The following is a 13,800-nucleotide window of genomic DNA, read 5'->3' as shown; positions in this document are numbered from 1 at the left end:
GCAATAACTCAAGAATTTTTTATGAAAATTCAAACAATGACACACAAATGTGTAACAGGATAAAACGATGAAGTGACGTAAACTGACAATAGACTGGTTGGTGGAAACGTACAACCATGAAATAGTAATTAGTCTTTGAAAAGGACTCGGCTCAAAGATGGAAGACAAACTCAACTATAGTGAGAAAACGCTCCAGAACAAGTCCTGTTTTCACATCTCAGCAAAATAAATAATGTGACAACGATTCGTTTCATTGTCAGGTGATAAGATCACATCAGATAATCCTTTAGTAGTCCCACAGCGGGGACATTTGCATTTGATAACCTTTTAGCTCTAGTTTTGGGGAATTTCATGATTTGAGTTCAGTTAAAAAAAAAAAAGAATAAATAAATAAAGCAAAGCATTAAGAAAAGAAGAGGAAACGAGAGATGAGAGAATGGACAGATGTCAGAAAGTGAGAATAATCTCCTGTTGATTCATTCTAACTGTAAACTGGCTCCATCCACCAGAAACATTACATTACATTACAGTCATGTAGCAGACGCTTTTATCCAAAGCGACTTACAGGAAGTGTATTTCAACATAGGTATTCAAGAGAACTACTAGTCACCAGAAGTCATAAGTGCATCTCCTTTCTTAAACAAGCATCTCAAAGCATAAGCCAGAGCAAAAGTATAGTGCAGAGGCAGATTACTATGAAAACAATAATTGCAACAGACTAATCCGAATATAGTAAGTGCTACAAACTACTACGAATAGGATAAGTGCAGTAAACAAATACAAATTCAATAAGTGCAGCGAACTGATACGAATACAGTAAGTGCAGCAACTAATACGAGTGCAATAAGTGCTACGAGGAAGGCTCCGGGTAGTACTTCCTGAAGAGGTGAGTTTTCAGCCTGCGCCTAAAGATGGGCAGCGACTCTGCTGTCCTGACGTCAGTGGGGAGTTCATTCCACCACTGAGGGGCCAGGACAGAAAAAAGCTGTGACCGGGTGGAACGGCCGCAGGGACCTCTGAGCGACGGGGCAACCAATCGCCCCGAGGCAGCAGAGCGAAGTGGTCGGGCAGGGGTGTAGGGCTTGACCAAGGCCTGGAGATAGGAAGGAGCTGTTCCTTTCACTGCCCTGTAGGCTAGCACCAGAGTCTTAAACTGGATGCGAGCTCTTACAGGGAGCCAGTGTAGGGAACGGAGAAGGGAAGTTGTGTGAGAGAACTTGGGGCGATTGAACACCAGACGTGCTGCAGCTTTCTGGACAAGCTCCAGAGGTCTGATGGCCGACGCCGGGGCTCCAGCAAGTAGTGAGTTGCAGTAGTCCAGGCGGGAGATGACCAGAGCCTGGATGAGCACCTGCGCCGTCTCCTCAGTGAGGAAGGGGCGAATCCTCCTGATGTTGTAGAGGAGGAATCTGCAGGAGCGTGTGACCGATGCAATGTTTGCTGAGAACGACAGTTGGTCGTCCAGGGTCACACCCAGATTCCTCACAGTCCGAGTTGGCGTCACCACGGCATCATCAATGGTGATGGACAGGTCTCGGTGCGGGCAACCCTTCCCCGGGAGGAAGAGTAGCTCGGTTTTGTCCAGGTTCAGCTTCAGGTGGTGTGTCGCCATCCACCTCGAGATGTCAGCCAAGCACGCAGCAATGCGTGCCTTCACTTGGGTGTCACCGGGAGGAAATGACAAGACCAGCTGGGTGTCATCGGCATAACAATGGTAGGAGAAGTCATGGGAGCGAATAACAGAACCCAGAGATGTTGTGTAGAGCGAGAAGAGAAGGGGGCCCAGAACTGAACCTTGTGGAACCCCCGTAGTCAGCGTGCGTGGTTCCGACACGGCCCCCCTCCATGTCACCTGGTAGGATCGGCCTGTCAGATAGGATGCAAGCAGGGAGAGTGCAGAGCCTGAGATGCCCATCCCCTCGAGGGTGGAGAGGAGGATCTGGTGGTTCACTGTGTCAAACGCCGCTGACAGGTCCAGGAGAATCAGGACAGAGGAGAGAGAGTTCGCTCTCGCAGCGTGAAACACATGGTTAGTCATAAGTACATCAGTGCTGAAGGAGCAGCACCTGTAAGTACGGCTTTGATTAAATATATGTTCGTTAACCTGTTTTCTGCACAGGTCCGAAACATTTGTCTCAGAGACTTTGTGGCGTCTCTGCAGAAGATCAAGAGGAGCGTCGGTCCTCAGACTCTGGAGCTTTACGCCCACTGGAACAGAGACTATGGAGACACTACGGCCGTATGAACTCTGCACTGTTCCATGTTCTTTTGCACCGATGTTTCTACAAAATAAAGACTCCTCCTCTCATATCTGTGGTTTGGTCTGATGTCCAGAGAAGCCACAAACACTCTGCTGCATAGTTGTTCATTAGTTTCTAGAAATAAAGCTGCAATGTGCATTATTATAATTATGATGATTATTAATAATATAATAATAATAATATTGATATGATTATTATCGTGCACATTGATTTGCTAAATTATTTTGATGCATTTATTTACCTACAAGAACAGTTTCCACTCAGCATCCCAATCTTAGCTGTCTCTGTTTTCACTAACTACCTGAACAATCTGCTCATTTCTGCTCCCCAGAGGATGAACCTTGTGATTTCAGTGACACCTTGACCTTTTTCAGGGCTGCTAAAGGTATGAAAGCTGTGTTCATGTGTTTTTCTGTCAAAGCACAATTCTGTAGATCTGGATCCAGGTTTCCCCTCATGTCGTCGCCAAGGTCTCACTAAAGTCCCACAAATGTCTGCAGCTTTGAAGAACAATCTGATTTGTTCTTGAACGCACCACTGAGGGGGAGTCCTCCAGTAATTGGGCTAATTAGATTCATCCTCATGCATTTCCAGAGCATCCTCATCACTTTTTAATGTGCTCTTCCCATAAAAAGCTTAGCCTAGATAAAAGCTGGGTCATGAAGATCAGAGCGTCACTGCTGCTTCCATCACTGATCCAGCTTCTTCTGCTGGCTGCAGGGCGAAGTCCAGGGGAGTCCATCTGACTACTGCTGATGTGATGACCTTAGTGTGTTGTCTCTTCAGTAGAAGTAGCTTGATTACTAGTTGTAAAGATTATTTGAGGAGTAGGAGTTAAGGCCTTTGCACAAAAATCGTAACACACAGAAAGCTTTTTGACCACCGAGACCAAACTGTTTTATTGTTCTATTTGTTGTGAGAATATGCAAACAGAGACGAAGCTGAATTGATGACTTGGTTACAGTAGAAAGCGGTAGTCTTAAAACAGGCCAATGAGTCCGTCTTTAAGTTATCTAGAGCTCAATGATTCTAATCTTTCTACATTCTCTAAAAGTGCTCTGTGTCCTCTTCTGAAAACTTTAATACTGAACCAAAGTGTCCGACGATGTAGAAACGTGATCGATATAACGTGAGGTCGTATTGTCGTTTGAAATGTGGGACGATTTCGGACAAAAAATATGAACTTGGTGTGTAAAGGTCTAAATAGTGATGGTACTATTACACTAAAAGTAAATATTATGGAGCAAGAAAAACATTAGCAGAACTTATGATAATACTGAGAGTATCAATAAGAGTAGCAGTGACAGTAGTAGTAGTAGTAGTAGTAGTAGTAGTAGTACTAGTAGTTGAAGGTAGTACTAATTAAATAACAGCAGCAATACTACTGACCTTTTACCAGCACAACCATATATACCAATTACAACCTGCTTTTACAGTAATAAAAAAAGAATAATGATAAAATATATTACAGTCTAGCATTTACAATTTTAATTCTTAGAGAGGTAGTGTACAGGTATTGAGGTTTGGTCGGACAGAAGCCGAGACGAGCTGCAGGTTCTCTGGAGGATCATCAGCACTAGAAACACACAACTTCATACGTTATTGTTCAAATATAATATATAAAGATATATAGATTCTTTGAGGATTTGGGTCATGTTTTTCTAAACTATGAAGGAAATGATGCTGGTTCTGAGAGGCATTTTTATTTTTGGTTTGTCTTTCTGTGAGATCAGGCCAACATGATGCTCGTGTGTGTGTGTTAGGGACTGTTTAACTAACGTTGTGGGGACATACGTATGTTGTCACATTGTGGGGACGCGTCGTCTTTTGGGGACAAAATGCTCGTCCCTATAACGTATTCACTAGATTGTGATGTGAAGACTTGGTTTGAAGTTAGAGGTTAGGAAACAAGGCTGCGTGCGTGCGTGCGTGCGTGCGTGCAGATACAGAAACAAGGTCATGATGAAGAGGCTGAGAATAAAACGAAGACTTGATAGAAGGGGAGAGTCGACCATCTCTCTCTTTCTGAGCGTGAACACACACCACCAACACAGAGAGAGCGAGAGAGAGAGAGAGACTATGAGGCGAGAGGACGACTCTGCAGACTCGAGTGGATTCACATGAGTTCAGGACTGATGATGTTCCAGCTTCCTGTTCTCTGCTGTGGAGGAAACGACACCAGGAAGAGATGATGACACTTGAACCAAAGACTCACGTCGATAATGAGCTCCCTTCTTCTTCTTATTATTATTCTTATTCTTATTCACTTTTTTGATGCCTTTGTTTGTTTCATCATCTGGATGTTTGTTGATTTCTGACAGAGGAAGGAAAAAGAGTGATAAGCAGCGTTCCCTGAACAAACTTTTCTGGTAGAACAGCTCCAAGAAGATCAGCTGAGAGGAGCAGCAGGGTACCGTCTCCTCGTTGGGTTCCTTCAGTCCTCAAACTCCTTCTGGTGTCGGAGATTGCCAGGGCTCGCATAAAATCACAGCACCGATACAAACACCACGCTCCATTCTGACTGAACCCAGAGGTGGATCTGCTGGATCAGGATCTCCACAGTTAAACACCATGTGTAGATCCCTGAAGTCATGGCAGTCCGACACACGAGTGCAAGAAGAAGACATCTTGCATGACAATGTTTGGTTTAACCTGAGTTTAGACAATCAATAATTGTGAGCCACGACTCAACACCTGATCCAAGAGTATTGATTAACTGTCATGTTCTGAACCTGCGATGGAGCCCATTGGGGGAACCGATCCTAGAAAACCTGGACGTAGAGTCTGAACCTTTTCTCAGACATGTGAGCTGAGAAGTCTGTCAATCAAACACACTTCAAAGCCTACTCTGAAACAGTGACTCCCAGACTCTCGGAGCAGCATCTAGTGGCCATCAGAGGAACTGCAGCTTGGCCGACTCCAGCACTGTGGAGAGGCGTTACACCTGTCCTGTTTCATCTCCAAACTGGATCTGTGTGTCCGAACCAGCGATGGTTCCACCTCCACCGGCCGCTAACAAGCCCCACGTCTGCCTGGCGGCGGCCCTCATCGTGACCAGCCTGGCGCTGATGGACGCCTACCTGGTGGAGCAGAATCCGGGTCCCAGGAGGATCGGCGTTTGGGTCACCGTGCTGGCAGGCGACGCGTGTTTCCTCATCGTGCTGCGATACGTCGCCGTCTGGGCCGGCTCGGAGGTGCACACGACCAGGCGAGGCTACGCCATGATCCTCTGGTTCTTCTACATCTTCATCCTGGAGATCAAGGTCTACTTTGTGTTTCAGAACTACAAGTCCCAGGACGCAACTGCAGACGCAGAGGTGATGGATGCGGGCGTGTCCAGCAGGGCTCTGACCCTGCTGCTGTCCGTCTGCATGCCCGTCGTGTTCTTAACGCTGGCAGCGATCGACCATTTGGAGTATCTGCAGCCGTATAGGAGACGAGAGGAGATCAGGAGTCGTCTCTTCTGGGTGGTGGTGGACCTGCTGGACCTGGTGGATGTTCAGGCCAACCTGTGGGAGCTCCAGAGGGGAGGGCTCCCCCTGTGGGTGGAGGCACTGATCTTCTTCTACTGCTACATCCTCCTGCTGGTGCTGCCCTGCATCTCCCTGAGCGAGATCAGCATGCAGGGCGTGAACATCGTCCCGCACAAAATGATGCTCTACCCGGTGCTCAGCCTGACCACCGTCAACGTCACCACCCTGCTGATTCGGGAGGAAATCTGCTGGTTTACGGGGACGTCAGCGTGTCTGCGATCATGATGGGGAAGAATGTGGCCGCCATAGTTGTGAAGAGCTGCAGTCTGGTGCAGTACAGGAAGCAGCCGGGTTCTCCGCCTGCAGATCGGAGAGCCGAGATGAGGAACAACTCTCTGGTCCGAGTTCAGATATCAAACACGCAGCCGGCGGTGCTGCCCAGAGTCGTGATCGAGGACTTCACCACCATACCGGAAGAGGAGGAGGAGGAGGAGGAGGAGAGAGATGACAGATGTGAGCAAACAAGACAAGATGAAGGCAGCAGGAAACCAAACAACCCTCCACAATGACCCACGCTGATGGTCATCACAGGATCAGGACCCTACAGGATCAGAATCAAAACCTTTATCAGGAATCAAATATCAAAATCATTTGGTTTGTCATCAATGTAACGAGGAGGTATAGAGACCACTAAAGCCACAGAGGGAGGAGATGGATTGTGTCCTCCAGGAGACCGTTGTTTGAGCCTCATGTGAGGCGAGAAGTCAACGTTGATTTATTTAGCACTAGTACGCATACTTCAGTAACTATACTTTAACAGTTATTTTAACCCAAACCACCATCAGTTTTGATGTTTTAACTTAACTTAAGAATTGACACGTGTTGCTGGACGTTTGAAGGAAAACGCCCAAAAGAAGAGTAACTTTTTGTAAAGTATCATACGGATTGTTGTGTGAGGACACGATGCATGGTGTGCGTTCTCACCTGGTCACACAGGTTTTAGTTGGCGGTGAGGTAGAGTGAGCAGGAGGCGGGACATGATGCGGGTTACACCGTGGTCACGTAGCCGGTAACAGGTGATATCAGCTACAGGTGGAGTTCGGCAGCGAGGACATACAGGTGAGTTTAGAAAAGACACTGAAATACAAAATGGAAATGTTTTTTTGTTTGTATTTCATACTCACTCCTTTTCATGTCCCTCGTCTCTAAATGTTAATATCAGGACATGACACTTAATAACAGGTGTGTTTATTATTTAAAGGTGAATATAATAACACTTAATAACAGGTGTGTTTATTATTTAAAGGTGAATATAATAACTCTTAATAACAGGTGTGTTTATTGTGTTTTTATTCTTTAAAGGTGAATATAATAACACTCAATAACAGGTGTGTTTATTGTGTTTTTATTCTTTAAAGGTGAATATAATAACACTCAATAACAGGTGTGTTTATTTAAAGGTGAATATAATAACTCTTAATAACAGGTGTGTTTATTATAAAGGTGAATATAATAACAGGTGTGTTTATTCTTAAAGGTGAATATAATAACAGGTGTGTTTATTAAAGGTGAATATAATAACAGGTGTGTTTATTCTAAAGGTGAATATAATAACAGGTGTGTTTATTCTTAAAGGTGAATATAATAACAGGTGTGTTTATTCTTAAAGGTGAATATAATAACAGGTGTGTTTATTATAAAGGTGAATATAATAACAGGTGTGTTTATTCTTAAAGGTGAATATAATAACAGGTGTGTTTATTCTTAAAGGTGAATATAATAACAGGTGTGTTTATTCTTAAAGGTGAATATAATAACAGGTGTGTTTATTCTAAAGGTGAATATAATAACAGGTGTGTTTATTATTAAAGGTGAATATAATAACAGGTGTGTTTATTCTTAAAGGTGAATATAATAACAGGTGTGTTTATTCTAAAGGTGAATATAATAACAGGTGTGTTTATTCTTTAAAGGTGAATATAATAACAGGTGTGTTTATTCTAAAGGTGAATATAATAACAGGTGTGTTTATTCTAAAGGTGAATATAATAACAGGTGTGTTTATTCTTAAAGGTGAATATAATAACAGGTGTGTTTATTCTTTAAAGGTGAATATAATAACAGGTGTGTTTATTATTTAAAGGTGAATATAATAACAGGTGTGTTTATTATTTAAAGGTGAATATAATAACAGGTGTGTTTATTCTTAAAGGTGAATATAATAACAGGTGTGTTTATTCTTTAAAGGTGAATATAATAACAGGTGTGTTTATTATTTAAAGGTGAATATAATAACAGGTGTGTTTATTATTTAAAGGTGAATATAATAACAGGTGTGTTTATTCTTAAAGGTGAATATAATAACAGGTGTGTTTATTATTTAAAGGTGAATATAATAACAGGTGTGTTTATTATTTAAAGGTGAATATAATAACAGGTGTGTTTATTCTTAAAGGTGAATATAATAACAGGTGTGTTTATTCTAAAGGTGAATATAATAACAGGTGTGTTTATTATTAAAGGTGAATATAATAACAGGTGTTTATTCTTAAAGGTGAATATAATAACAGGTGTGTTTATTCTTAAAGGTGAATATAATAACAGGTGTGTTTATTCTTTAAAGGTGAATATAATAACAGGTGTGTTTATTCTTTAAAGGTGAATATAATAACAGGTGTGTTTATTATTTAAAGGTGAATATAATAACAGGTGTGTTTATTCTTTAAAGGTGAATATAATAACAGGTGTGTTTATTATTTAAAGGTGAATATAATAACAGGTGTGTTTATTCTAAAGGTGAATATAATAACAGGTGTGTTTATTCTTTAAAGGTGAATATAATAACAGGTGTGTTTATTCTTAAAGGTGAATATAATAACAGGTGTGTTTATTCTTTAAAGGTGAATATAATAACAGGTGTGTTTATTCTTAAAGGTGAATATAATAACAGGTGTGTTTATTCTTTAAAGGTGAATATAATAACAGGTGTGTTTATTCTTTAAAGGTGAATATAATAACAGGTGTGTTTATTATTTAAAGGTGAATATAATAACAGGTGTGTTTATTATTTAAAGGTGAATATAATAACAGGTGTGTTTATTATTTAAAGGTGAATATAATAACAGGTGTGTCTATTATAAAGGTGAATATAATAACAGGTGTGTTTATTATTTAAAGGTGAATATAATAACAGGTGTGTTTATTATTTAAAGGTGAATATAATAACAGGTGTGTTTATTCTAAAGGTGAATATAATAACAGGTGTGTTTATTATTTAAAGGTGAATATAATAACAGGTGTGTTTATTCTTAAAGGTGAATATAATAACAGGTGTGTTTATTATTTAAAGGTGAATATAATAACAGGTGTGTTTATTATTTAAAGGTGAATATAATAACAGGTGTGTTTATTCTTTAAAGGTGAATATAATAACAGGTGTGTTTATTCTTTAAAGGTGAATATAATAACAGGTGTGTTTATTCTTAAAGGTGAATATAATAACAGGTGTGTTTATTCTTAAAGGTGAATATAATAACAGGTGTGTTTATTCTAAAGGTGAATATAATAACAGGTGTGTTTATTCTTAAAGGTGAATATAATAACAGGTGTGTTTATTCTAAAGGTGAATATAATAACAGGTGTGTTTATTCTTAAAGGTGAATATAATAACAGGTGTGTTTATTCTTAAAGGTGAATATAATAACAGGTGTGTTTATTATAAAGGTGAATATAATAACAGGTGTGTTTATTATAAAGGTGAATATAATAACAGGTGTGTTTATTATAAAGGTGAATATAATAACAGGTGTGTTTATTATAAAGGTGAATATAATAACAGGTGTGTTTATTATAAAGGTGAATATAATAACAGGTGTGTTTATTCTAAAGGTGAATATAATAACAGGTGTGTTTATTCTAAAGGTGAATATAATAACAGGTGTGTTTATTCTTAAAGGTGAATATAATAACAGGTGTGTTTATTCTTTAAAGGTGAATATAATAACAGGTGTGTTTATTCTAAGGTGAATATAATAACAGGTGTGTTTATTCTTAAAGGTGAATATAATAACAGGTGTGTTTATTCTAAAGGTGAATATAATAACAGGTGTGTTTATTCTAAAGGTGAATATAATAACAGGTGTGTTTATTATAAAGGTAATATAATAACAGGTGTGTTTATTCTTAAAGGTGAATATAATAACAGGTGTGTTTATTCTAAAGGTGAATATAATAACAGGTGTGTTTATTCTAAAGGTGAATATAATAACAGGTGTGTTTATTCTTAAAGGTGAATATAATAACAGGTGTGTTTATTCTTAAAGGTGAATATAATAACAGGTGTGTTTATTCTTAAAGGTGAATATAATAACAGGTGTGTTTATTCTTTAAAGGTGAATATAATAACAGGTGTGTTTATTCTTTAAAGGTGAATATAATAACAGGTGTGTTTATTCTTAAAGGTGAATATAATAACAGGTGTGTTTATTATTTAAAGGTGAATATAATAACAGGTGTGTTTATTCTTAAAGGTGAATATAATAACAGGTGTGTTTATTCTAAAGGTGAATATAATAACAGGTGTTTATTCTTTAAAGGTGAATATAATAACAGGTGTGTTTATTCTTAAAGGTGAATATAATAACAGGTGTGTTTATTCTTTAAAGGTGAATATAATAACAGGTGTGTTTATTCTTTAAAGGTGAATATAATAACAGGTGTGTTTATTATTTAAAGGTGAATATAATAACAGGTGTGTTTATTCTTTAAAGGTGAATATAATAACAGGTGTGTTTATTCTTTAAAGGTGAATATAATAACAGGTGTGTTTATTATTTAAAGGTGAATATAATAACAGGTGTGTTTATTCTTTAAAGGTGAATATAATAACAGGTGTGTTTATTCTTTAAAGGTGAATATAATAACAGGTGTGTTTATTATTAAAGGTGAATATAATAACAGGTGTGTTTATTCTTAAAGGTGAATATAATAACAGGTGTGTTTATTATAAAGGTGAATATAATAACAGGTGTGTTTATTCTTAAAGGTGAATATAATAACAGGTGTGTTTATTCTAAAGGTGAATATAATAACAGGTGTGTTTATTATAAAGGTGAATATAATAACAGGTGTGTTTATTCTTAAAGGTGAATATAATAACAGGTGTGTTTATTATAAAGGTGAATATAATAACAGGTGTGTTTATTCTAAAGGTGAATATAATAACAGGTGTGTTTATTCTTAAAGGTGAATATAATAACAGGTGTGTTTATTCTTAAAGGTGAATATAATAACAGGTGTGTTTATTCTAAAGGTGAATATAATAACAGGTGTGTCTATTCTTAAAGGTGAATATAATAACAGGTGTGTTTATTATAAAGGTGAATATAATAACAGGTGTGTGTATTCTTAAAGGTGAATATAATAACAGGTGTGTTTATTATAAAGGTGAATATAATAACAGGTGTGTTTATTCTTAAAGGTGAATATAATAACAGGTGTGTTTATTCTTAAAGGTGAATATAATAACAGGTGTGTTTATTATAAAGGTGAATATAATAACAGGTGTGTTTATTATAAAGGTGAATATAATAACAGGTGTGTTTATTATAAAGGTGAATATAATAACAGGTGTGTTTATTATAAAGGTGAATATAATAACAGGTGTGTTTATTATAAAGGTGAATATAATAACAGGTGTGTTTATTATAAAGGTGAATATAATAACAGGTGTGTTTATTATAAAGGTGAATATAATAACAGGTGTGTTTATTATAAAGGTGAATATAATAACAGGTGTGTTTATTCTTTAAAGGTGAATATAATAACAGGTGTGTTTATTCTAAAGGTGAATATAATAACAGGTGTGTTTATTCTAAAGGTGAATATAATAACAGGTGTGTTTATTCTTTAAAGGTGAATATAATAACAGGTGTGTCTATTCTAAAGGTGAATATAATAACAGGTGTGTTTATTCTAAAGGTGAATATAATAACAGGTGTGTTTATTCTTAAAGGTGAATATAATAACAGGTGTGTTTATTCTAAAGGTGAATATAATAACAGGTGTGTTTATTCTTAAAGGTGAATATAATAACAGGTGTGTTTATTCTTAAAGGTGAATATAATAACAGGTGTGTTTATTATAAAGGTGAATATAATAACAGGTGTGTTTATTATAAAGGTGAATATAATAACAGGTGTGTTTATTATAAAGGTGAATATAATAACAGGTGTGTTTATTATAAAGGTGAATATAATAACAGGTGTGTTTATTATAAAGGTGAATATAATAACAGGTGTGTTTATTATAAAGGTGAATATAATAACAGGTGTGTTTATTATAAAGGTGAATATAATAACAGGTGTGTTTATTATAAAGGTGAATATAATAACAGGTGTGTTTATTATTTAAAGGTGAATATAATAACAGGTGTGTTTATTCTAAAGGTGAATATAATAACAGGTGTGTTTATTCTAAAGGTGAATATAATAACAGGTGTGTTTATTATTTAAAGGTGAATATAATAACAGGTGTGTTTATTCTAAAGGTGAATATAATAACAGGTGTGTTTATTATAAAGGTGAATATAATAACAGGTGTGTTTATTCTTAAAGGTGAATATAATAACAGGTGTGTTTATTCTAAAGGTGAATATAATAACAGGTGTGTTTATTCTTAAAGGTGAATATAATAACAGGTGTGTTTATTCTTAAAGGTGAATATAATAACAGGTGTGTTTATTCTTTAAAGGTGAATATAATAACAGGTGTGTTTATTCTAAAGGTGAATATAATAACAGGTGTGTTTATTATTTAAAGGTGAATATAATAACAGGTGTGTTTATTCTTAAAGGTGAATATAATAACAGGTGTGTTTATTCTTAAAGGTGAATATAATAACAGGTGTGTTTATTCTTTAAAGGTGAATATAATAACAGGTGTGTTTATTCTAAAGGTGAATATAATAACAGGTGTGTTTATTCTTAAAGGTGAATATAATAACAGGTGTGTTTATTATTTAAAGGTGAATATAATAACAGGTGTGTTTATTATTTAAAGGTGAATATAATAACAGGTGTGTTTATTCTTAAAGGTGAATATAATAACAGGTGTGTTTATTCTTAAAGGTGAATATAATAACAGGTGTGTTTATTCTTTAAAGGTGAATATAATAACAGGTGTGTTTATTCTAAAGGTGAATATAATAACAGGTGTGTTTATTCTTAAAGGTGAATATAATAACAGGTGTGTTTATTCTAAAGGTGAATATAATAACAGGTGTGTTTATTCTTAAAGGTGAATATAATAACAGGTGTGTTTATTCTAAAGGTGAATATAATAACAGGTGTGTTTATTATTTAAAGGTGAATATAATAACAGGTGTGTTTATTCTTAAAGGTGAATATAATAACAGGTGTGTTTATTCTTTAAAGGTGAATATAATAACAGGTGTGTTTATTCTAAAGGTGAATATAATAACAGGTGTGTTTATTCTTAAAGGTGAATATAATAACAGGTGTGTTTATTATAAAGGTGAATATAATAACAGGTGTGTTTATTATAAAGGTGAATATAATAACAGGTGTGTTTATTATAAAGGTGAATATAATAACAGGTGTGTTTATTATAAAGGTGAATATAATAACAGGTGTGTTTATTATAAAGGTGAATATAATAACAGGTGTGTTTATTATAAAGGTGAATATAATAACAGGTGTGTTTATTATAAAGGTGAATATAATAACAGGTGTGTTTATTATAAAGGTGAATATAATAACAGGTGTGTTTATTATAAAGGTGAATATAATAACAGGTGTGTTTATTCTTTAAAGGTGAATATAATAACAGGTGTGTTTATTCTAAAGGTGAATATAATAACAGGTGTGTTTATTCTAAAGGTGAATATAATAACAGGTGTGTTTATTCTTAAAGGTGAATATAATAACAGGTGTGTTTATTCTAAAGGTGAATATAATAACAGGTGTGTTTATTCTAAAGGTGAATATAATAACAGGTGTGTTTATTCTTAAAGGTGAATATAATAACAGGTGTGTTTATTCTAAAGGT

General features: G+C 36.2%; 1 protein-coding gene across 1 annotated transcript; it reads left to right on the top strand.

Moving 5' to 3' along the window:
• The first annotated feature begins 5,251 nt into the window (after positions 1 to 5,251).
• LOC129115832 (transmembrane protein 121-like) lies at positions 5,252 to 6,303 on the top strand. The gene is given in 2 exon segments (XM_054627064.1): positions 5,252 to 5,966; positions 5,969 to 6,303. Coding segments are annotated over 2 exon segments (1,050 nt in total).
• The last annotated feature ends 7,497 nt before the right edge of the window (positions 6,304 to 13,800 follow it).

Source organism: Anoplopoma fimbria, unplaced genomic scaffold (genome assembly GCF_027596085.1).
Source record: "Anoplopoma fimbria isolate UVic2021 breed Golden Eagle Sablefish unplaced genomic scaffold, Afim_UVic_2022 Un_contig_12607_pilon_pilon, whole genome shotgun sequence".
NCBI lineage: Eukaryota > Metazoa > Chordata > Actinopteri > Perciformes > Anoplopomatidae > Anoplopoma > Anoplopoma fimbria.
This window is presented reverse-complemented; position numbering and strand designations above follow the sequence as displayed.